Source organism: Ursus americanus, chromosome X, assembly GCF_024610735.1.
Source record: "Ursus americanus isolate L20-20 chromosome X, mUrsAme1.1.p, whole genome shotgun sequence".
Classification (NCBI taxonomy): domain Eukaryota; kingdom Metazoa; phylum Chordata; class Mammalia; order Carnivora; family Ursidae; genus Ursus; species Ursus americanus.
In genome coordinates this window covers 29,024,112-29,048,071 of record NC_142164.1, presented here as the reverse complement: position 1 = coordinate 29,048,071, position 23,960 = coordinate 29,024,112, and the positions used below count along the sequence as shown (strand labels likewise).

The 23,960-nt window shown below is 43.8% G+C and overlaps 1 protein-coding gene across 12 annotated transcripts in view; it reads right to left on the bottom strand.

The window, feature by feature from the left end:
• Positions 1-1,301: 1,301 nt before the first annotated feature.
• The window catches only part of LOC148106863 (NF-kappa-B-activating protein-like), a 36,992-nt gene continuing 14,333 nt past the window's right edge, over positions 1,302-23,960 (bottom strand). For 6 of the 12 annotated variants that reach the window (XM_087859840.1, XM_087859836.1, XM_087859841.1 and 3 more), the window contains 5 exons: positions 17,448-17,532; positions 15,910-16,446; positions 13,403-13,500; positions 8,803-8,891; positions 1,302-8,206 (listed from right to left, as the gene is read on the bottom strand). Coding sequence is in view for 2 of the 12 variants with exons in the window: in XM_087859847.1 (XP_087715973.1) it covers positions 17,496-17,532 (37 nt within the window). In the remaining 10 variants the exon portion in view is untranslated. Of the gene's footprint in view, positions 8,207-8,802; positions 8,892-9,421; positions 9,703-13,402; positions 13,501-15,909; positions 16,447-17,447; positions 17,536-23,960 lie in introns of all 12 variants that reach the window. The other 6 variants (XM_087859837.1, XM_087859839.1, XM_087859846.1 and 3 more) reach the window with 6 other exon arrangements.

The window sequence follows — 23,960 nt, the reverse complement described above, 5'->3', positions numbered from 1 at the left end:
CACCAAGGCGCCCCCTCAATCTGTTCTTTTTTTTCAAGGTTTTATTTATTTATTTGACAGAGAGAGCGCGCACAAGCAGGAGCAGTGGCAGAGGCAGAGGGAGAAGCGGACTCCCCACTGAGCAGGGAGCTGGACTCGGGCTGATCCCCAGACCCTGAGATCACAACCCGTGCCAAACGCAGACACTTAACGACTGAGCCTCCCAGGCGCCCCTGTCTCAGTCGGTTCTGGAACTTTCCTTCTGTAGAATATTACTTTGAAGTTGCCAAAACACCGGCTTCCTATTATACTACCTAAAATGTAGGCTATCCCCCACACCGGACTCCAGTACTTCATGGCAGGGCTTCTTGGCTCAAACTCTCTTAAATTGCCCCCGTCCCCCAAGATGTAATATTGCAGAGGCTCTATACACACCTGTCCATTTATCCAGTGTCACCGCAGCATGGCAGTTTAGAGCAGGGACTTGACGTCAGACAGACATGAGGTGAAGGTTGAGCTCTGCCACTTGTAGGCACAGGGACTCGGTCAAATCACTTACCCTCCCTAACGCTCAGTTTTGTCATTTGTAGGCTGGGAATAATTACAGTAACATAGATAAGACGTTTAAAGAACAAGACATCTTGTCCTGTCCTCACTTCTCTGTCCCAGGATGAGATGTAACATGGGCCAAATCATAATTCCTACCAAAATAAGCTACATACAGAAAGCTTATAAGATTATCTTAAGCTATTTTGTCCAGGTATCAGCTTTAAAATGGAAGCTGACTATAATTTAAAAACCAGGATTAATGATATCTAGTACCTTCAAGATCTGCCACATGCCACATGGATTAGGTATTTTATTTATTTCAACTACTCAAAATCATAGATTTAGAATACATGACCAGGGAAGCGAAAAGCTTGAGTACACGAAGAATAATTCTGTTACAACTGCGGTGCTGTAGGGGGCACTGTGTGATTTGGTTTCACAACACACACCTCTAAAACAGGAATCCTGGGGCACCTGGCTGCCTAAGTCCAAAGAGCATGCAACTCTTGATCTCCAGGTTGTGAGCTTCAGCCCACGTTGGGTGTAGAATTTAAAAAAAAAAAATATGAGTACTGGCATGTTCTAAAATAATTTATTTCTGCCAAGATCTGGGTTTCAAGATACTATTTCTTGTTAAGGAATCAGAGTTCCTTGGTAAAATGGCTGATCTTTGGTCTGGAGCAGGAAAAGTAAAAGAGCTGCTCAGGAAATCTTTGCTCCAGAAAACAAGTACATGCTCAAAGACCAATAAGGCCACGCCAGAAGGGATCACGTGTAGTTTAAAGGAACTTTTATTAGCAAATGTGGGAGGCAACTTGACCATCAAAGAGAATAATCAAAATAAAGAATCAAAAATAATGGGGGCACCTGGGTGGCTCAGTCGGTTAAGCCTCCAACTCTTGATTTTGGATCAGGTCATGATCTCCGGGTCGTAAGATGGAGCCCGGTGTTGGACTCCATGCTGAACATGCAGTTTGCTTGAGATTCTCTTTCCCTCTCCCTCTGCCCCTTCTCTCACTTGCACTCTCTCTCTCTCAATAAATAAATAAAAATTTAAAGTCTTAAAGAATAAAAAATAATGAAAATATAATCCACTGGCTTATAAAACACACGAGTCCATAATTAGAGAGAAAGGGAAAGACAAGACTGAGGGTCAGAAGGAAGAAGAGAGAGAGGTGAGAGGGCCAGGGATAAAAAAGAAAGATTTCTTTTTAAAAGAATACCAGCTCAGGAGCGCCTGGTTTGCTGTCATTTGAGCATCCAACTCTTGGTTTGGCTCAGGTCGTGATCTCAAGGTTGTGAGATCCAGCCCCACATCGGGCTCTGTGCTCAGTGCAGAGTCTGCTTGAGATTCTCTCTCCGTCTCCCTCTCCCTCTGCCCCTCCTTTATTTGAGAGAGAGAGAGAGTGAGTGAGTGGTGGGGAGGGGCAGAGGGAGAGGGAGAGGGAGAAGCAGACTCCCTGCCGAGCAGGAAGCCCGATGCGGGGCTCAGTCCCAGGACCCAGAGATCACGACCAGAGCCAAAGGCAGATGCTTGCCCACCTGAGCCACCCAGGTGCCCATAAATAAAGAAATCTTAAAATAATAATGAAAAAATAAAAGAATACCAGCTCAGATGGTGACTGCACTTATCATGGTGAGCACTGCATAATGTATAGAATTGTGGAATCACTATGTTGTACACCTGAAACAAATATAGCATTGTGTGTCAACTATGCTTAATTTCTTTAAAAAATGGATACCCTGGGAAAAAATTACATTATCGTTAATAAATTCTAGCTAGGCATTGTTGACTGTCACAGTCTCTAATCTTCAAAAAATAAAAAATATAGAAATATAAGAAACTGCCAGCTTAAAAAGGAGGAAAACAACATTAACATTTATGAAGTAGTCTTGTCAAAACAAACTTTTCTAAAAATTTATTTATTTATTTGACACAGAGAGAGAACACAGATGCAGGGGGAACAGCAGAGGGAGAGGGAGAGGGAGAAGCAGGCTCCCCGCTGAGCGAGGAGCCCTATGTGGGGCTTGATCCCAGGACCCTGGATCATGACCTGAGCCTAAGGCAGATGCTCAACCAATGGGGCCACCCAGGAGCCCTTCCTGTCAAAATTTTTAACCTGAACTGATTCAGTTATGTTGATAGATCTACCCTGCAGTTGCTGGGAAATACAGGAAATATGGGAACAAATTTAATGACACCATAATAAAACAGAGTAATCCAGGAGGTGGGACAATATACAAGACAACTTTTTTTTTTTAAGATTTATCTATTTATTTGACAGGGAGAGCAAGAGAGCGCAAGAAGGGGGAGCAGCAGAGGGCAGAGGGAGAAGCAGACTCCACCCTGAGCTAGGAGCCCGACACGGGACTCCATCCCAGGACCCCGGGATCATGACCTGAGCCAAAGGCAGACGCCTAACCATCTGAGCCACCCAGGTGCCCCAAAACAACTTTTTAAAAAGCCAATGTCATAAGAAAGGTGGGAAATAGATGTATCATAGATTAAAAGAAACTGAAGAGATGTAATATCTAAATACAACATAAATGTGATGCATGACCTACTTATTCTAAAAACAGCTATAAAAGACATTTGGGACAATTGGGGAAATTTGAATATAGATTAGGTGTATGATGCTATTATGACATTACTGTTAATTGTTTTAGATGTAGCAATAGCATTGTGGTTATGAAGGAACATTTCCTTTTTGAAGGAGATGTCTGATGGAAATATTTAGAGTTACAATTGTCATGACAATTAACTTATTTTCACAAGGTTTAGGAGACAGAGAGACAGAAAACAAATACGACATTTAATTAAAAAAATATATATAGGTGAAGGATGTGCCAGGGTCATAATCCTAGTATTCCTTCATTTTTCCTATTTTTTTAAAAGATTTTATTTATTCATTTGACAGAGAGAGAGAGACAGCCAGCGAGAGAGGGAACACAGGCAGGGGGAGTGGGAGAGGACGAAGCAGGCTCCCAGCTGAGGACCCTGATGCGGGGCTCGATCCCAGGACTCTGGGATCACGCCCTGAGCCGAAGCAGATGCTTAACAACTGAGCCACCCAGGCGCCCCTTTCCTGAGTATTTGAAATGATTTGGCAATAAAAATAAATGAGGAAAAGAAATGATATAAAAATAAGTATTTCCAGACATGGTATACGGTCCCATCATAAAATTCATTTTCAAGAAAATTATATAAAATGTCGCTAATACTTGTAATACATTTAAGAGGATTTCTAAATAAATTTGAGGACTTAGTTAAGCACCAGATTTATGTTCTGCAAATTATACACCCCAACAAAGTTACTCTTGTGCCTGGGGAAGTCGGTAGACTATACTGGTTAAAACAGGTAGAGGCAGGATCACTAAAAAGCTTCTAAGGGTTTACTCTTGACAGAGAACCCAAGCAAATCCAGCAGAAATATTGCATATAGCTAGTACCTGTCATCTCACATGATTATACCCATCAAATTTCTGGAGGGAAGGATAGAAATGAAAAACATCGGGACTATAAAACCAAAGAGAAACTCACTTCTCCAAAGAGATCCAGTACAACCATTACCTAATCTTACCTTTTCCCGTGCAGGGTTGAGATAGACAGGAAGCATGATAAATACCTTTTATTTCATGCTTAATATTTACTGTGGCTAGTAAAACAAAATACTTATTAGCAAGTGTTCCTCAGCTAAATAATTAGCAAACCTTCTTATTCTTTTTTAAGACTGATTTATTTATTTATTTGAGAGACACAGAGAGAGAACAGAGGGAGAGTGAGAGGGAGAAGCAGACTCCCCATGAACAGAGAGCCCCATGCAGGCCTCGATCCCAGGACCTCCGGATCATGACCTGAGCAGAAGGCAGGCACTTGACTGACATAAGTAATTAGCAAACCTTCCGATAAGCAATAGGTACAAAGCAAACATGGATGCTGAAAGTGGAATGTAGTAGTTACATGTTCATGCTAACATTGAAAATTGCTTATATTTGAGATGTGCAATTTAAAATGGTAAATGATTTTTTTTTAAATCCCAATCAACACCTGGCGGCAAGCCCTGCACTCTATCACAAGGTCTGAAGCATGTCATGAAATGATTAAATATAATGAGAATTTCCTCCGTTAGGTAATTAGGGACTTATCACTAGGTTCAATTCAGTCACAAACACAAGGGGCAATAAAATTTAAAGCAAACATCGTTCTGTCTCTATTGAAAATGTTAAGATTCTTCTTTTATGCACCAAAAGATTTACCTACTCAGGTTAGTAGAAAAATGTCTACATTTCCAGAGCCCCACATCAGGGGTGCTGTATCCCGGGAAAAGCAGGTCTGAGAACAAAATTAGAACAGAGTGTGTGTGTGTGTGTGTGTGTGTGTGTGTGTGTGTGTATACACTTGTGCACGCAGTTTGGTTTTGTAAGCCATTTGACTTTGAATGGGTGTGATGTTCAGAACAACCAATGTGAAATTAACAGTTATGAAAGCACTTTGAAAAGTGAAGTCCTCACACACTTTGGGTACAAAAATTTTATTTAGTGTCGGGGCGCCTGGGTGGCTCAGTCATTAAGCGTCTGCCTTCGGCTCAGGGCGTGATCCCGGAGTTCTGGGATTGAGCCCCACATCAGGCTCCTCCACTGGGAGCCTGCTTCTTCCTCTCCCACTCCCCCTGCCTGTGTTCCCTCTCTCGCTGGCTGTCTCTATCTCTGTCAAATAAATAAATAAAATCTTAAAAAAAAAAAAAAGACTACATATGTTAGCGGACTGGAGAGAGAAACTTCCCTCGCTGGCTCTGAGAAAGTAAGCTACAATGATGTGAGATTGCCTATGGTGAGGGCCCCACAGCAAGGAATTTCAGGCAGCTTCTAGAAGCTGAGAGTGGCCTTTGGCAGATAGGCAGCTAACAAATAGGGACGTTAGTCCTAAAACCACAAGGAAATGAATTCTGCCAACAACTCAAATGAGTTTGGGAGTAGATGCTTCCTTAGTCAAGACTCCAGATAAAAACATGGCCTGACTGACACCTTGATGACAGGCTGTGAGACCCTGAATAGGGGACCTAGCAAAGCTATGCCCATACTCCTGACACAAAGAAACTATGATATAATAAATTTCTGTTGGTTTAAGCAGCTACGTTTCTGGTAATTTGTTAACATGGAAATAGAAACTTATTAACATGGCAATAGAAAACTAACACACACGGGCGCCTGCATGGCTCAGTCGTTAAGCATCTGCCTTCAGCTCAGGGCGTGATCCCAGGGTCTTGGGATCCAGCCCCGCATCAGGCTCCCTGCTCCGTTGGAAGCCTGCTTCCTCCTCTCCCACTTGCCCTGCTTGTGTTCCCTCTCTCGCTGGCTGTCTCTCTCTCTCTGTCAAATAAATAAATAAATAAATAAATAAATAAATAAATAAATAAGATCTTTAAAAAAGAGGAAAGAAAGCTAACACACAAGGTGCAATGGGCTGAGCCAAAGTCTAGCTGTATGGATGTGAAAGGCCTGAATTCCCTGTCATTATCTGGATCAGGGAAGGCAAACAAGTTTCATCCCCTCTTCCTATGCCTGCTAGTGCCACTCTCTGGAGTGTCTTGGGGTAGATGGAATAGTTGACCAGAGATGTCCATGCCCAAATCCCTGTATCCTGTGAATATGTTACGTTATATACCAAAAAAGGACTTGGCAGGGGCGTCTGGGTGGCTCAGTTGGTTAAGGGTCTGACTTCAGCTCAGGTCGTGATCTTGGGGTCCTGGGATGGAGCCCTGTATTGGCCTCTGTGCTCAGCAGGGAGTCTGCTTGAGATTGCCTGTCCCTCTCCCACTGCCCCTTGCCCCTCCACTCCAGCTCGTGCTCTCTCTCAAATAAACAGATAAAATCTTAAAAAAAAAAAAAAAAAGGACTTGGCAGATATAATTAAGGTTATGGACCTTAACATAGGGAGATTATCCTGGGTTAGCTGGGTGGGGCCAATCTAATCACACAAGCATCTTAAAAGCAGAGAGTTTGGGGTGCCTGGGTGGCTCAGTCGGTTAAGTGACTGCCTTCAGCTCAGGTCATGATCCCAGAGTCTGAGGATTGAGTCCTGCATCGGGCTCCCCGCTCAGCGAGGAGTCTGCTTCTCCCTCTGACCCTCCCCCTTCTTATGCTCTCTGTTTCTCTCTCTTTCACTCTCTCTCTCTCAAATAAATAAAAATCTTTAAAAAAAAAAAAAGAATTATAATAGAAAGCAGAGAACTTCACCTGACTACACGCAACAGACTTGTGGCAAAAGGAACAGTGGGGGAGATTCAGATTGTGAGAGGGACGCCACCAGCTGTTATGGAAGGAAGGCCGCACAAAAAGCATGAGAAGAGGGGCGCCTGGGTGGCACAGCGGTTAAGCGTCTGCCTTCGGCTCTGGGCGTGATCCCGGCGTTCTGGGATCGAGCCCCACATCAGGCTCCTCCACTATGAGCCTGCTTCTTCCTCTCCCACTCCCCCTGCTTGTGTTCCCTCTCTCGCTGGCTATCTCTATCTCTGTCAAATAAATAAATAAAAATCTTAAAAAAAAAAAAAAAGCATGAGAAGAAGGTTTCTAAAAGCAAAAACTGCCTCCAGCTGACAGACAACAGGAAAGGAGGTCCTCAATCCCCAAACTACAAGAAACGAATTTAGCTAAAAACCTGCATGACCTTAGCAGTGAATTCATCCCCCAAGCCTCCAGAAAGAAAGACAGCCCTGCTCACACCAGGACTTTACCTCTGTCACACTGTAAACAGGATCCAGCAAAGCTACTTATTACCTAGACTGCTGGCCTACAGAACCGGGAGATGAGAAATCTGTGTTAAGTGACAAAGTTTGTGGTCATTTGCTACGGCAGCAGTGGCGAATTCATACATGCTGTGTTGGGGAGGCTTCTGAGCCTAGATCTGGGGACTGTGCTAAAGGGCTCATTGACTGAGCAAAGATTTGTGCCATGGAAGCAACATCGAGGTGGCTTATAGGGTTCTTCGTTTGTTACCCATGATCTCCATGCTATGCTCAGGGGTAGAAATTACCTAGCTCTTCCCTCTGCCTGGAAAGCCCTGCCCCCCCCCCCCCCCCAGATATCTGTAAAGGCTTGTTCTCTCACTTTCTTCTGGCCTACACTCAAAACAAATTCACCAGGGGCTCTTAATTGCCCACCCTCACTAAAATTTCATCTCTTACCCTTCTCCTGGAAACATTTTACACCATGTCCCTGCTCCATTTGTTTCCCTCTAGCTCTTAGCACCTCATCGTACCCTTATTTACTTGGCTTACCACCTGCATCCCCACCAGTAGAGGCACGTTCCATGCAGTCGGAGGTTTTTGTGTCTTTTGTTTGACAGTTTATTCCCAGAACCTAGAACGGTGCCCAGAGCCTAAACATCTGTTGAAATAAGCACTAAAATGAAGAGACTTTCTTTTTCTGGTTTGTCAAGTTCACACATCCTGGCATACTACGGTCATCTTGTCTGGAGGGACTGGAAGGGAGGTGGGTCGGCACAGAATACAGAAGGCATAACCGTGGCGGACACCCTTTCCCAGGGTGAGCTTGGCTCTTCCATCATGCTGGCCGCCTGGACGGGAGCAAGTCGCTACACTCCCATCGGGTCCAAGGAGGACTGGAGGAGAACGTGGTCATAATATGCAAATGATTCCTCTTGCACTAGTTCTTCCACCTGGAAGGAAGCAGAACACACAACCAGGTTGGATGCCGTCCCTTCCAGTTCTGCCCCTGATGCTATCACACAAGGAAATCCTTTGGATTCTGGGCCAATTTAGGTGCTTCACTATGTAAAACCTTCTCACTTCAAGAGCCAACCAAGTGTGGCTGTCCCTTGCTTACATGCTATAAATAACCAAATTAACCCATCTACAGGATGTGGGCTGCAGACACCAAGCTCGCAAAAAGAAAGCCTGGAATATTCCCCAGGATGATGGGACTTCAGCAGGTTTACAAGGTAAATGGCCAGCATTACAAAATAACACTTGCCCTGCTGAGGACTGCTGATTTCAGGGTCAGCAAGAGGGGGTTTCAATCTGCTTAACCCTAAAGTGAGACACAAGCAACATTCTTGTCGGAAAGAGAATAGATCAAGGCCTGGCTCCAGACCTGGGAATGTCCTGGTGAGCTCCCCGCCTTTTTAAAGATTTTATTTATTTATTTGTCAAAGAGAATGCAAGCAGGGGGAGCGACAGGCAGAGGGAGAAGCAGGCTCTCTGCTGAGCAGGGAGCCCAACGCAGGACTCAATGCCGGGACCCTGGGATCATGACCTGAGCCAAAGGCAGACGCTTCACCGACTGAGCCACCCGGGCGTCCCTCCTGGTGAGCTCCTTAAATGAAGTTCTCAAGAAGCAGGTTCCTGTGGGGAAATGGAATTGGGAAGTGAGCTTCGAGACGGGTAAGCGGTTACCTGATTCCAGGTGGCCGCCAAAGGGCACTTTGGCTTGGAGCAGTTGTGGCAGTGAACTTGGTCATCCACGATCTGGCATCCGAAGTAGTCTTTCGGACCGGCCCTGCGGCAGACCTGCCTACAGCTCAAGAAGCACCTGTGTTCGCTGCCGGGCTTGACCCAGAAACTGCTAGCACTCGGGTACGCTCTTCTGTGAAAGCACTTCTTCTTCTGATTTTGATCCAAATCCAAGACGACTTGGATCAGATTCAACAATCATACCGTATCTTGGGGCGCCTGGGTGGCTCAGTCGTTAAGCGTCTGCCTTCGGCTCAGGGTGTGATCCCAGGTCCCTGGGATCGAGCCCCACATCAGGCTCCTCCGCTGGAAGCCTGCTTCTTCCTGTCCCACTCCCCCTGCTTGTGTTCCCTCTCTCACTGGCTGTCTCTCTCTGTGTCAAATACATAAAATAAATCTTAAAACAACAACAACAATCATACCATATCCTGAACAGCTCTGCCGTGCGCGTCTGCTTTCGGACTTCTTCAGGGCCTGCCACTCCTCCACCACATGTCCCCTTTTGGGAGGGGCTGGGGCTGTCCTTCTCTGCATGTTTCCCTGAGCACCGACTTTGAGCTCAAAGGGGGAGACAATGCTCAGGTATGCAGAGGTCCCTTAAGAAATTGCATCCAGGCCGACAGGACTGCCATAGACATGTGTATTCTTTGTGTAGATTTCCTAAGTGCTTGCACAGAGCAATTAGCTCCGAGAAATAAGGACACTGGGAAGTTTGGAGGAAAAAAAAAGAATATGTTCCTTTCAATGCCTGACTTAGAACTTTGAAAAATTACTAGTTATTCCTGAAACTCTTCTAAAATATCGTCACTTCTGTGACATACTGTGCTGCGGAAGGAACTAATCATCTTATACCTCTGCTTAGAAACGTCTGCCTCAACAGCACATAAAGTCCAATGATACAAGAAAGAAACACCATAAAAACAAGACAGAGGGTTGAAAGACTCTACAAGTGCAGATTTAGGACAGTTTAGATAAGAACTAGAGCAATGAGGGATTTTTCTTCATTTCTTTGCTTTATTTTAAAATGCCTCTTAGGGGGCACCTGGGTGGCTCAGTTGGTTAAATGTTTGACTCCTCATCTCTGCTCAGGTCTGGATCTCAGGGTCATGAATTCAAGCCCCACCTTGGGCTCCATGCTGGGCATGGAGCCTACTTAAAAAAAACAAATTAAGGGGCACCTGGGTGGCTCAGTTGGTTGAGCGTCTGCCTTCAGCTCAGGTCATGATCTCAGGGTCCTGGGATTGAGCCCTGCATCATCGGGCTCCCTTCTCCATGGGGAGTCTGCTTCTCCCTCTCCCTCTGCGCTCTCTTTCAAATAAATAAATAAAATCTTTAAAAATAATAAATTAATGTTAAAAATAATAAAATGCATCTTAGGGAGGAAGAAGAACTGGAGTAATAATGCAGTGTTTCTGATTCTCTGCCAGCCTGTCCATCTAGATATTCTGCAATAATTTTAGAAATAGAAAGGTAAAAAATACTGCTATTGTGCTTACATCCATTACAAGCCGCCAAAAGAGTTTGACCATCAGAGGGAAAGCTCTCATTTCTCAAGTCTAAGCAATCAAAGTATAAAGCATTTGATCCTTAGGACGCCTGGGTGGCTCAGTTGGTTAAGTGTCTGCCTTTGATTCAGGTTGTGATCACAGGGTCCTGGGATCAAGCCTCATGTGGGGCTCCCTGCTCAGCGGGGAGCCTGCTTTTCCCTCTCCCTCTGCCTACTGTTCTGCCTACTTGTGCTCTCCCTTTGTCAAATAAATAAATAAAATCTTTTTTTTAAAAAAAGCATTTGATCCTTTCTTCCTTTGAAGTGGTCTGATCAATTTAATTTGGGAAGGAAAGGAGGATTATCCACTGGAGATTTAAAATACTTTTCAGCAGAACAACTGTGATTAAAAAAAATTTTTTAGGTAAATGTATAAAAATATACCTCCCACAGGACAACTTCTTAAAAAATCTGATGATTTAAAATTAACAAGGAATAAAAGAACAAAGGGGATAATGGTGGACTAGGTTATATCCAACTAACCTGTGTGCCAAAAAATGATAAATTCTGGCAAGAATGAAAAACTGTTTGAAGGCATTGGAGAGTGACCTAAAGGGTAGAAATTGAAGGGGATCAGGCCATTGGAAGAAGGGAAACATTATAGGTTACTCCCACATCTAGCAGGTTCGTTGCCCTGAAATAACCCCCAGGCTGCATGGCATGTGGCCCCAGAAAGTGAGCGGAAGCTGCAGTCTCTATGGCCTTTGCAGGCAGAGGACAGCGTTCAGCGGTGCTAGATTGGCTGTGAATGTAGAGAATACACTAGGAAAGGGAGGTTCCACGGGGAGTTCTCAAATGTGCATATAAACTTCTCTCAAATTCTTGAAAGACTCTAAAATTGTACATATGTGGGGTTAAAATCCAAAGAGTGCAGGGGCAGAGCAACAACTGGAAGGTTAAAAGATGTGAAACCACAGAAAGGTCGCATTTTAGGATGAAAGAGTACATACATGCCAAGAGAGTCTCCCTAGAAACAAAAGGAAAACTGAAACAGACATGTGCTAGAAAGGATAAAATCTGTCCATAATATAACTGCTTGCCAAGACAACCCATAACATGTTTAGGGGAAAATAATAGAAAATCCAGACTATCGAACACAGTTTCCACAATGGTCAGGGAATGAATGAATGAATGACTAATGAAAGTAAAACAGTAACCCCCAAATTCCCCTAAATTGATCTGTATATTTAGTGGAAGTCCTATAAAAATCCCAGCAATGTTTGTTGCAGACACAGGCTAGCACATTCTAAAATTTATATGGAAAAGCAATTGACCTAGAAGAGCTAAAAGAACTTTTTTTCTTAAGTAGGCTCCACACCCAATGTGTGGCTTGAACTCATGACCCTGATTTCAAGAGTCGCAGTTCTACCAACTAAGCAAGCCAGGCACCCCAGAGCTAAAAGAATTTGGGGAAAAAAATGAAAAGGGGTGGAATTATTCTACCAGATGTTAAGTTTTATTATGAATAAACTGAATGAAATTTAGAAAGTGTGGCATTGGCAGGAGGAAAGAAACAGAGATCAATAGAACAGAACTGAGAGCCCAAACACAGTCCCACACAAATATGCTCAAATGATTTTTGTCATAGCTGCAAAAGCAATTCAATAGAGGACAGACAGACCTTTTTTTTTTTTTTTTTTTTTTTTTTTTTTAAGATTTTATCCATTTAATTGTCAAAGAGAGAGAAAGCCAGCACAAGCAGGGGGAGAAGCAGGCTCCCGGATGAGCAAGGAGCTTGACACGGGACTCCATTCCAGGACCCCGAGCTGAAGGCAGCTGCTTAACCGACTGAGCCACCCAGGTGTCCCAGAAAGATAGACTTTTAAACAAATGATGCTGCAGCAATTGGACATCCATAGGCAAAAAAACTGACCTTGAACTAGACCTCATATATTATGCAACAATCAATTCAAAATGCATCATGGACTTAAATGTAAAATTTAAAAACTTTAGGAAAAAAACATAGAACAGAATATATGGAATTTAGGGCTGGGGAAAAAAGACCTTCCCACTAACTGCCTAAAAGAATTTAGATAGAGGACCAGATCCAGGAAGGGAGCGATCACCATACAACTACATTATAATCTGAACTAGGGGCAATAGGGAGGAAGTTAGCAAAGTCTGTTACAATTCTCTTTGTCCTGTTGTTTCTCTATGATCCATAAAGATTTGTTTACCAAACATTTACTCTTATTTTTAAAGATTTTATTTATTCATTTGACCGAGAGAGACAGCCAGCAAGAGAGGGAACACAAGCAGGAGGAGTGGGAGAGGAAGAAGCAGGCTCCCAGCAGTGGAGCCTAATGTGGGGCTCGATCCCAGAACGCTGGGATCACGCCCTGAGCCGAAGGCAGACGCTTAAGGACTGAGCCACCCAGGCGCCCCTACTCTTCTATTCTTCCTGTGAATTGTCCTCCTTCCCGTTGAAGCCCCTGGACTCCTAACTCCTCCTCCTTAGTCCAGAAAGACATTTATACCTCATTTTGCCTGACTGTCTTGGGAATCTCTCATGCTTATGTGGATTCTCCCTCTATATGGAATTTCGATTCTCCTGTTAATCTGTCTCACGTCAATTTAATTCTTAAGACAGCGAAAAGTACCTTGAAGACTACAGGAAACAGACTACAAAAACAATTTCCAACAAAGTTCCACCCACCTCACAAAGGTGGAAATGTTAGGTGAGAATTAATTATGCCTCGGGGATATCACACACATTCAAAATTCTTTAACTACCAAATGCATTAGTCAATGTTTTCTATTGAGACATTTCTAACACCTCAGATTTTGATCTTCCTTTTTGTGGTCCTATTATGAAGACATTGTATGGAAACTGTCACTAGTGGGGGGGATGACTAACCTCAGGCTGGATTCTTTCACGTGGTAATTCGAAAGACTTTCCATTGGCTCAGTCAGTGCCGGCTAATTTGTGGCTCAACAAGATCAAGGGGTGATTGTCTGAAATCATAGAAAAGCCTAAATTGTAGCAAAGGATAATTTGAAAATAACAACAACAACAAAAAAAAGATAAGAAAAGGGCCGCCTGGGGCCACCTGGGTGGCTCAGCCCTTAAGCGGCTCAGGTCATGATCCCAGGGTCCTGGGATGGAGCCCCACATCGGGCTCCCTGCTCAGTGGGGAGCCTGCTTCTCCCTCTCCCACTCCCCCTGCTTGTGTTCCCTCTCTCGCTGTGTCTCTCTCTGTCAAATAAATAAAATCTTTAAAAAGAAAAAAAAAAGAAAGAAAAAGAAAAAAGAAAGGGGCCCCTCGGTGGCTCAGTCAGTTAAGTGACCAACTCTTGATTTTGGCTCAGGTCATGATCTCAGGGTCCTGGGATGGAGCCCCGCATGGGGCTCCTCAATCAGCGGGGAGCCTGCTCCATATTTGCTCTCTCTCCCTCTGCTCAATCCCCGTGCAAATGTGCATGCTCTCTCTCCCTGTTTCTCAATAAATAAATAAATCTTTTAAAAAGAGAATGAGAAAGAGAGAAAAAGAAAACTCGGGTGGGTTTATTAGCTTTGAGTCATGGAGAGTGTAATTTATGGGACGGAAAGGGGAGGCAGGAGTGGAGCTGGGGAGGCCAGACAGGCAGCCAAGAAAGCAGGCCCCCAGACCAGGGGCTGGGCTCAGTCAGGTGTGGCCAGGGCTGGGCAGGCCCACGCCTCTCTGCTTTGTGGAGCAGGCAAAGCAAGCTCGGAGGAACAGGTAGCCTGAAGTTTGGGTGAGTTGATGTTGGCCTCCTCGGGCTTGCACTGTGCTCTCTCAGTCGGGGTCTGAAGGGAAAAGGAGCCACAAGACACAAATGGGGAAAAACACAAAATGTTCTCATCCATTTCCAAACTCTACAGCACTTGGAATGTTCAAAGAAATGTTTCCCAGTTTTATGAAGACATGAGTTACGCAGAGTCCTGTATACATTTGAGGTGTACGGCATGACCATCTGACTCACACCTACTGTGAAATGATTACCACGGTAAGTTCAGTTACCATCATCGTGTCCTAGAGATACAAACAAACACAGAAAAAGGAAAATGTTCTTTTCTTTGTGGTGACAACTCTTAGGATTGACCCTCTTACAGCTTCCATAAATACCCTACAGCAGTGGGGCCTATAGGCAGGTTGTGTATTATAACCTCAGTACTTATTTTTTTTAGAGATTTTATTTTTACTTATTTGACAGAGAGAGACAGCAAGAGAGGGAACCCAAGCAGGGGGGAGTTGGAGAGGGAGAAGGAGACTCCCTGCTGAGCAGGGAGCCTGATGTGGGGCTCAATCCCAGGACACTGGGATTATGACCTGAGCTGAAGGCCGACGCTTAATGACTGAGCCACCCAGGTGCCCCAGTACTTTTTAAAAAAATATATTTTATTTATTTATTTGAGAGAGAGTGAGCCCAAGCAGGGGGAGCGGCAGAGGGAGAGGGAGAAGCCGACTCCCCACTGAGCTGGGAGCCCGATGTGGGGCTTGAACCCAGGACCCTGGGATCATCACCTGAGCTGAAGCCACCCCAGTGCCCTAGTACTTATTTTTTTTAAGGGCAAATTTATACCTTCTGACCACCTTCATCCAATTCCCCATCCCCACCCCCTCTGGTAACCATAAATCTCATCATTTTTTCTAGGAGCTTTGTTTTTTTCTTTGAAGGTTCCCCATGTGTATGAGCTCATACAGTATTTCACCAAAGAAAATACGAACGGAGCCCTCCGTCTATTTGCACACACGGGAAGAGCTGTTTTACGAAACCAGGGCTGGAAACAGGGAACTAGCGTCAGCCTCTACCTCAGTCGGCCGCTTTGTGCTTTGGCTATGCTGATGCAGATGTGACCTCCAGGAAACCTGGGTCCCCCCCAGATTGAGCTCCAAGACACTGGCTTTTTGCGCCCACGTGCTCCCGCAGCAGAAGGACCAAATACTAAGATGGGAGAGGGGAAGTGAGGCGACCGAAAGGGAGAGGCCTCGGCGGACACTCTGCATTGGGCCGGCCTGGGTCGGCGTGAGGCCTGCCTTCGGTGGGGCAGCCCTCCGCACCAGAACGTCCCGGTCACCAAGGGCCACGTGAAGCAGGGTAAAGCCTCCTGTGGGGACAAGTCCCCCCTCCCACACTAATCGTGAGGCCGCTTTTTGTCTCTCCTACTATGGCGGCCTGGTGTTGGAGTCCAGCCCCCGTGAGTGGAGCTGCCTCCCCAGCACATTCCCCCGTGGAGCCCCGCAGCCCCTTTCCACTTGGCTCCTGGATCAGGTCCTCGAGGAAAGCCTGGGCCTGGGTCTGTGTGTGTGTGTGTACACGTGCGCATTGGGGGGAACAGCCAGGCCCGCGCTGGCACTGCCGTCTTACCTTTCCCGTCTTTACTACTGTGCGGGTGCTTACCAGCAAAGCAGAGGGCACGTCTTCCTCCTCACGGTCAGGGTGATCGCGCTGCCTTCCCCCGGAGCACAGCAGTCCTCCTCAGCGGACCCTCTCTGATCTGTCTCCCCCGGAACTGGAAGCTTCTCCCTTCTTTCCGGGCAGTGTCCTCACCAGATGTCTGCCAGGAGAGAAGCGGCAGGGGGCCAGCCCAGCGTGCCTGGTGGTTTGAGGCGCCTGTTCCGGAGGATGGCCGCCTCCTTCCTGGGAGGGACAGGAATGTCAACTTCTCTGCCTTTAGTCACTTCAAGTAACACTAGCCAGCTCGGCCCAAGGCGGTGGGGGGGGGATCTCGGTATCCCTCTGGGGTGAGGCGAGAATGATGTTGTCTTCAACGGAGGACCCAAGTGTGCCAGCGGTAGGGGCAGGCTCGCTGTCCACTGACGTGAGCGTTTCAAGTGTGCTCAGGATCCTGGCCTCAGCCCGCCATCTCTGCCTTGGAGGCTCCTTTACCTGCCACAGTGGCCCGCAGAGAAAAGGACGTCGTCTTGACTCAGAGTACTGTAGTGGAGGGAAAAGAACTTTCTCTTTGCCGTTCTAGGTTTGGCGGCGCAGGGGAGCAAATTCTGCCCCATGCCCACCCCCGGCCATGTGTCTCATTGGCATGTGGATTATTTTAGGTAGTTATTTTTTTTTTTTTTTTAAAGATTTTATTTATTTATTCGACAGAGCCAGAGACAGACAGTGAGAGAGGGAACACAAGCAGGAGGAGTGGGAGAGGAAGAAGCAGGCTCATAGCAGAGGAGCCTGATGTGGGGCTAGATCCCATAACGCCGGGATCACGCCCTGAGCCGAAGGCAGACGCTTAACCGCTGTGCCACCCAGGCGCCCCCTTAGGTAGTTATTTTTAAGAAACAGAAGCCTTAATAAGTTTTTCTTTTTTGCCTCCGTGCTAACTGCCTAAAAGAAGTTAGATAGAGGTACTGTTCGAGGAAGGGAGCTATTATCATACATCAATATAATATAATATGAACTAGATATGGCAGACAAGGGAGAAATCTTGCAAGGTATGTTTCGTTGTTTCTGGATAGTCCAGCAAACATTTTGTTTACCAAACATTTACTCTTTCCATTCTTTCTGTGACTCATCTTCCTTCCTTTGAAAACCCCAGACCCCTATCCCCTTTCTACTTAGTCCCCCATGACTTATATACCTCATTTTGCCTCTCTTTGGAATCGCTCATGTGTATGTGGCTTCCCTGTATGTACATAATTGAATTTCATTTTCTTCTGTTAAACTATCTGATGTCAATTTCATTCTTAGACCAGCCAGAAGGATCTTCCAGGATAGAGAAAAAAATCTTCCTTCCTAACACAGTGTATAATATAAATGCAGAGGATTGTAGATTGCTACAGGTTTTAGAAATTAAAATGAGGGGTACCTGGCTGGCTCAGTCGGTAGAGCTTGGGCTCTTGATCTCGGAGTTGTGAGTTTGAGCCCCACATTGGGCACAGAGACTACTTAAAAAATGAAGATGAAGGGGTACCTGGGTGGCTCAGTACCTTAAGCGTCCAAGTCTTGGTGTCAGCTCAGGTCTCAGGGTCGTGAGTTCAGGCCCCGGGCTGGGCTCCACGCTGGGCACGGAGACTACTTAAAAAGAAAAAAAAATTAACGTGAAAAAGAAAAAGATCAAAGTTTTTCTTTACTTACTTTAATAGTATTACACAAGACCAAAAAAAAAAAAAAAACAAAACCACCAATGCATCTTTATCACTTAGGAAAAACTAGAACACAACTGAAGCTTGTAAAATTATAGACATAATGTATTTCAAGCACCTATCACTGTGCTCAACACTTAATACTTCATAAAAGGTAGATCACTGAGGGTTACAGGAAAAGCAAAAAGTGTTGTTTCTTTCTAGTCCCTTTCTGTGTGCAACCCATAATGTTTAAGTTTTCCGTTAGGATTCTTTGAGAACTGAGATTGAACTTTCAGCTTTCATGCATTCTGTATGGTATCTAACACATAATACAAGCTTAAACATCGAAGTAATAGAACAGGAACAACCACAACCATGAAACAACCACAGGCACAACGAAAAACCATTTTTTAAATGTTTATTAAAAGGAGATTGTAGTGGTCAATTCAAATAGTTTCATGTCCAGCCTTAAATGGAACCATATAACATCTGTAAAAGCGTAACTTCTCCATCTGTACCCATCAACATCACAGGTGACATCCGTATATGTAAGTGAGAAAACAAAATCATCTATCATGATTTTTTATGCAATCTAACTTTTGATCTGATAATGACCTTAAAAACATCTGCACTGTGTGATCTGCACTGACCTCATGATATTGGGCAGAGTTTATGGAAGGAAGGAGGTGGTATTCCTGCTTAGACTAATAATTTATATTGTGCCATCCTGATGGTGGGGCAATGACGTTTTGCTGTTAAGGGAAAGGTGTACAAGCTTCATGTACTACAGTCTCTAGTGTTTATTAAGTGTTTCACAGACGTGATTTAGTTGACTGTTAAGGGAACTGTCTCTGTAAAGGAAGAAATCAGACAGGTGTTCCCATGGAGATGATATCACCGAGTCTAATTCTGAATCTACTGATTCTGAACACTGTTTCTCTCTACTTTTCTTTTTTAAGATTTTATTTATTTACTTGAGAGAGAGAGAGGCAGAGGGAGCATGAGCCGAGAGAAGGGCAGAGGGAGAGGGAGAAGCAGACTCCCCACTGAACAGAGAGCCTGACATGGGACTCGATCCCAGGGCCCAGGGATCATGACCTGAGCTGAAGGCAGACGCTTAACCAACTGAGCCACCCAGGCGCTCCATGTCTCTACTTTTCTTATAGCAGCTCTGACTGATGTGGTCCAGTCACTATGTCATCTGCTCTTTTTTTCTTTTCAATAATTTTGTTGACGTTCATCCAAATTGTAGCTTGCTTGCTTGTTTATTTATTTATTTATTGTAAGTTCTACACCCAATGTGGGGCTTGAACTCGTGACCCCGAGATCAAGACTTGCATGTGCTGCGGACTGAGCCAGCCAGGTGCCTCAATATGTCATCTGCTCTTAAAGCCTGAACACCTGTTGAAAAGCTACTTGGAAACCATACCATTTATTTGGTTTCATTTACTATCTTTAATTCTTTGAAGTGATAACATAATGATATAGCTCAAAAATCCCCAAATATAACACATTCAATGAAAAGAATCGCTTAAATACCCTGCCCCACACAGGCCCACTTATCACCCAGCATATTGTTTATGCAAATTTAAATGCAAAAACACGTTCTTGTGTCTCCCATTTGTTATACAAAGGTAGAAGTATACACATGCTCTTCGCCTTTATGCCACTTGTTTAGGAAAATGGTTTGTATAACAACAAGGAGTCTCTTCGTATGGAGAGAAGAGTCCTGTACCCTAATCGAGGCGATGGTTCCATGCATTCACACATGGGATAAAATTTCATGGAGCTATAGAACACAAACAAAAACAAGAACCGACCAACCAAACAAAACCCCCCAAACAATTAAAAAGTACATGTGAAAACAGGTTAAATCCAAATATGTTCGGAATTTGAGTTAATACACTGGATCTCAATCTGGAATGAGTTTTCACCCCGGTGACATTAGGGAATGTCTGGAGACATTTTTGTTTGTCACCATTGAGGGAGGGTATTAGAAACTACTCTTGAAGAAAATTTTTTCTGAGAAGTAAAGGAGGGATGTTGGGGAATGCAAGGTCAAGAGGAATTTTGTTTAGTATTAAAGAAATTTAAATATATTCATATACAGAGGGAAAAGAGACCATAAAGGAGAGGTCAAAGTTTTAACAGAATGGAAAACAATGGAGTAGGGAACTCCAGGGCTCCATCTCTCCCCCGAAGCAACTGAGCTGGGAAAAGCTGTCAGAATCAATTTTTGGTGAATGTTGGAACGCAGCTAAAAACTCACAACAACCAGATAAGGCTTGGTGTAAAAAGAATCTGCTGCTTTGTGGTGTTGGGGCTCAAGGTGGGCCACCCCAAGCCAAGCCAGAGCACCATACTGATTATTTTGAATTCAAGTTAATAAAAAAACAGCGAGTGTAGGAACAACACTCCGATCCACCTTTGTCTCCAGAAAGTAGGGAATACATCTCCCCTGTGAAAAGCACCCTCCCTGCAGGGGGGGGGGTGCAGAGGAGGCACCAGGAGGCAGACAAACATCTTTGACATCAGGGACAGGGAATTCAGGGCCTGAGAAGCCCATGTAAACAAACCTTGTAACTTCTCCTAACTTACTACCTCGGCCCAAATTTTGTTTAGAATTCCTAACTAATTGAAGTTCCCAAACATCAGTTTTCTTTGTCCTGCCAATTTCTCCCAGATTTACTGTTTCTTTATGTAACAAGTATAAACACTGCCCGCCTCCATCATTTCTTAGGTCCTGTATCTTTGAGGCCTCCATACATATGAATTAAAGTTGGTTTTCTCCTGTTAATCTGTCTCCTGTCAATTTAACTCTTGGATTACCCAGACGAATTTGGAAGTATAGAGGCAAATTTTTCCTCCCCAACAGTGGTAAGGGAACACTTTGGTGTTTTGAATTGTCTGCCTATCATCCTTCAGACCCCAGGCCTGTAGAAGCCTTGAGGATGGGAAGGCAGCTCTCCTGGTACTAGAAGGAGCAGTATGGACTTTATTCTCAAAGAATTGTGGTTCTGGGTCTTCTCTGCTCTGCCAGCTCCCTCAAGGACTGGCAGAGTTGGTTTGCCTTTGTTTTGTCTGACAAGGAGTGAACCCAGGGTTGAGGCCACTTCCTGGGTACCTTTGGCCAAAGCATTTAAAGGCACAAGTACTGGCCACAGCGTTCTGGGGCAAGAGACAACAGTCAGGACAAGGAATAGACAACTGAGAAGGGTGGGGAACACACGATTCAGAAAAGAGACACGTGGAAGAAAAAAGGCTTTGAAAAGGTCTTATGTATGCAGAGGAATCAAGAAGGCCACGTGCTAGACACATGCTCAGAAACAGCTGAGAATACCACGAGCTTTCACGTCTGGATGGCTCTCAGGCTCTGTGTAAGCAGGAAGTAAAAGATAAGGCCGAGTTGTCCATAGTCTGGCCAAGCATTGAAGGAGTGCATAATACAGAGACAATCTCCAAACACTAGGAAAAGTATAATGTCTTCTTTTCTTTTAAGATCTTACTTTTTGATGTATAGTTGACATAAAATACATTAGTTTCAGGTGTACAACACAGTGATTCAACATTATATACATTATGCCATGCTTAACACTGTAAGTGTAGTTACCATACGTCACCATACAAAATTACTGCAATATATTGCCTGTATCCCCTATGCTGGACTTTTCATCACCCTGAATTACTTGTTTTGTAACTGGAAGTTTGTACTCTTTAACCCCCTTCACCTATTTTGTCCATCCTCCCATCTTCCTCCCCTCTGGCAACCACCAGTTTGTTCTATTTCGTGTGTCGGTGTTGTTTGTTTTGTTTTTTAAGATTCCACATATAAGTGAAATCATACAGTATTTGTCTTTCTATGTCTGACTTATTTAATTTAGCATAATTTTCTCTAGGTCCATCCATGTTATTGCAAATGGCAAAATTTCATTCTTCTCATGGCTCAGTAATATTGCGTTGTGTGTGTGTGTGTGAGTGTGTGCCACGTCTTCTTTATCCATTCGTCTATTGATGGACACTTAGGTTACTTCCATATCTTAGCTATTATAAATAATGCTACAATAAAAATGGGAGTGCCTATATCATATATCTTACAATAAACATAGAGGTGGGGCGCCTGGGTGGCTCAAACCATTAAGCGTCTGCCTTCGGCTCAGGTCATGATCCCAGGGTCCTGGGATCGAGCCCTGCTTCGAGCTCCCTGCTTAGCGGGGAGTCTGCTTCTCCCTCTCCCTCTCCCAGCTCATGTACTCGCGTGTACGCACTCTCTCCCTCTCTCTCAAGTAAATAATATATAAAACCTTTAAAAAATAAGATATAAAAACCAAAAACCAAAAACGTAAGGATGCATACATTTTTTCAAATTAGTGTTTTTGTTTTCTTCAGCTAAATATCCAGTAGTGCAATTACTGGACTGTACGGTAGTTCTATTTTTAATTTTTAGAGGAACCGCCACACTGTTTCCCACGGGGGCTGCACCAGTTTATGTTCCCACCAACAACGTTCAAGGATTCCCTTTTCTCCGATCTAATTTCTTGTCTTTTTGTTACTAGCCATTCTGACTGACGTGAGGTGATATTGTGGTTTTGATTTGCATTTCCCTGATGATTACTGATGTTTCATGTGTCTATTGGCCATCTGTACGTCTGCTTTGGAAAAGTGTCTAATTAGGTCCTCTGCTCATTTATTAATTTGATTGGTTTTTTGGTGTTGAGTTGTATGAGTTACTTTTAAATTTTGGATATTAACCCCTTATCAGATATATCATTTGCAACTATCTTTCTTCCATTCAGTAGGTTGCCTTCTTGTTTTATTGATCTTTATTCATTTTTGAATCCAGGAATTGATGGTAAGTATTTCAAAACACTAGCTGGCCACTAAGCTAATGGAACATAGACTTCAGTGGCTGTACATGACAAAGAGTGCAGCTGTTATGTAAACCAGGATGGAGATTCCTCAAAAAATTAAAAATAGAAATACCATACAACCAGTAATCCCACTACTGGGTATCTACCCAATGAAAATAAAACACTAATTTGAAAAGATATATGTATTCTATTTACTGCAGCATTATTTACAATACCCAAGATATGGAAGCAATTTCAGTGTCCATCCATAGATATATGGGTAAGGAAGATGTGGTACACACACACACACACACACACACACACACACACACAGGAATATTACTCAACCATAAAAAAGAATGAAATCTTGCCATCTGCAACAACATGGATGGACCTAGAGGGTATTATGTTAAGTGAAATACGTCAGACAGAGAAAGACAATTGCCATGTGGTTTTACTTATATGTGGAATCAAAAAAACAAAACAAACCAGAAACAGACTCATAAATACAGAGAACAAATTGGTGGTTGCCAGAGGCGAGGGGTTGAGGGATGGGCAAAACAGGTGAATGGGGATTAAGAGCTACAAATTTCCAGTTATAAAAGAAATGAGTCAGGGCACTTGGCTGGCTCAGTTGGTAGAGCATGTGACTCTTGAACTCAGGGTCATGGGTTTAAGCCCTACACTGGGGGTCGAGTCTACTTAAAAATAAATGAGATGAAAAGTACGTGGAGATGAAAAGTACAGCATAGGGGATATAGTCAATCACACCGTAATAACTTTGTGTGGTAAACAGGTGATAATTACACTTACCGTGGTGAGCATCTCATAATGTATATAATTGTCAAATCACTGTGTTGTATGCCTGAAACTCGTATCATATTGTATGTCAACTACACTGAAATTTTATTCTTTTATATTTTCATTTTTTTATACTGAAGTTTTTAAAAAATGAATACAGATATTACAAAAATAGCTTAGAAAGTCACTAACTAGGCAAACCTGGATTGTATGGTCTTTGTATTCTGTTCAATGAAACAGGAACAACAAACCTAGGAGAGGGGAGAAAATGTGATTTCCAAAGTTGTCACATTCTAATATTCAGAATGTCTAATTTTCAACAAAAAATACAAGGAAAAAGAATTCTAAAAATCATATGGAATTCTAAGGGAATCTAAATAGCCAAAACAATCTTTAAAAAGAAAATAAAAGTTGTAGGACCCAGATTTCTAAATTTCAAAACTTACTACAAAGCTATAGTAATCAGGGGCGCCTGGGTGGCTCAGTGGTTAAGCATCTGCCTTCGGCTCAGGGCGTGATCCTTGTGTTCTGGGATCGAGCCCCACATCAGGCTCCTCTGCCGAGAGCCTGCTTCTTCCTCTCCCACTCCCCCTGCTTGTGTTCCCTCTCTCACTGGCTGTCTCTATCTCTGTCAAATGAATAAATAAAATCTTTAAAAAAAAAAAGCTATAGTAATCAAAACAGTATTGTACTGGCATAAGGATAGACATACAGATCAATGGAATAG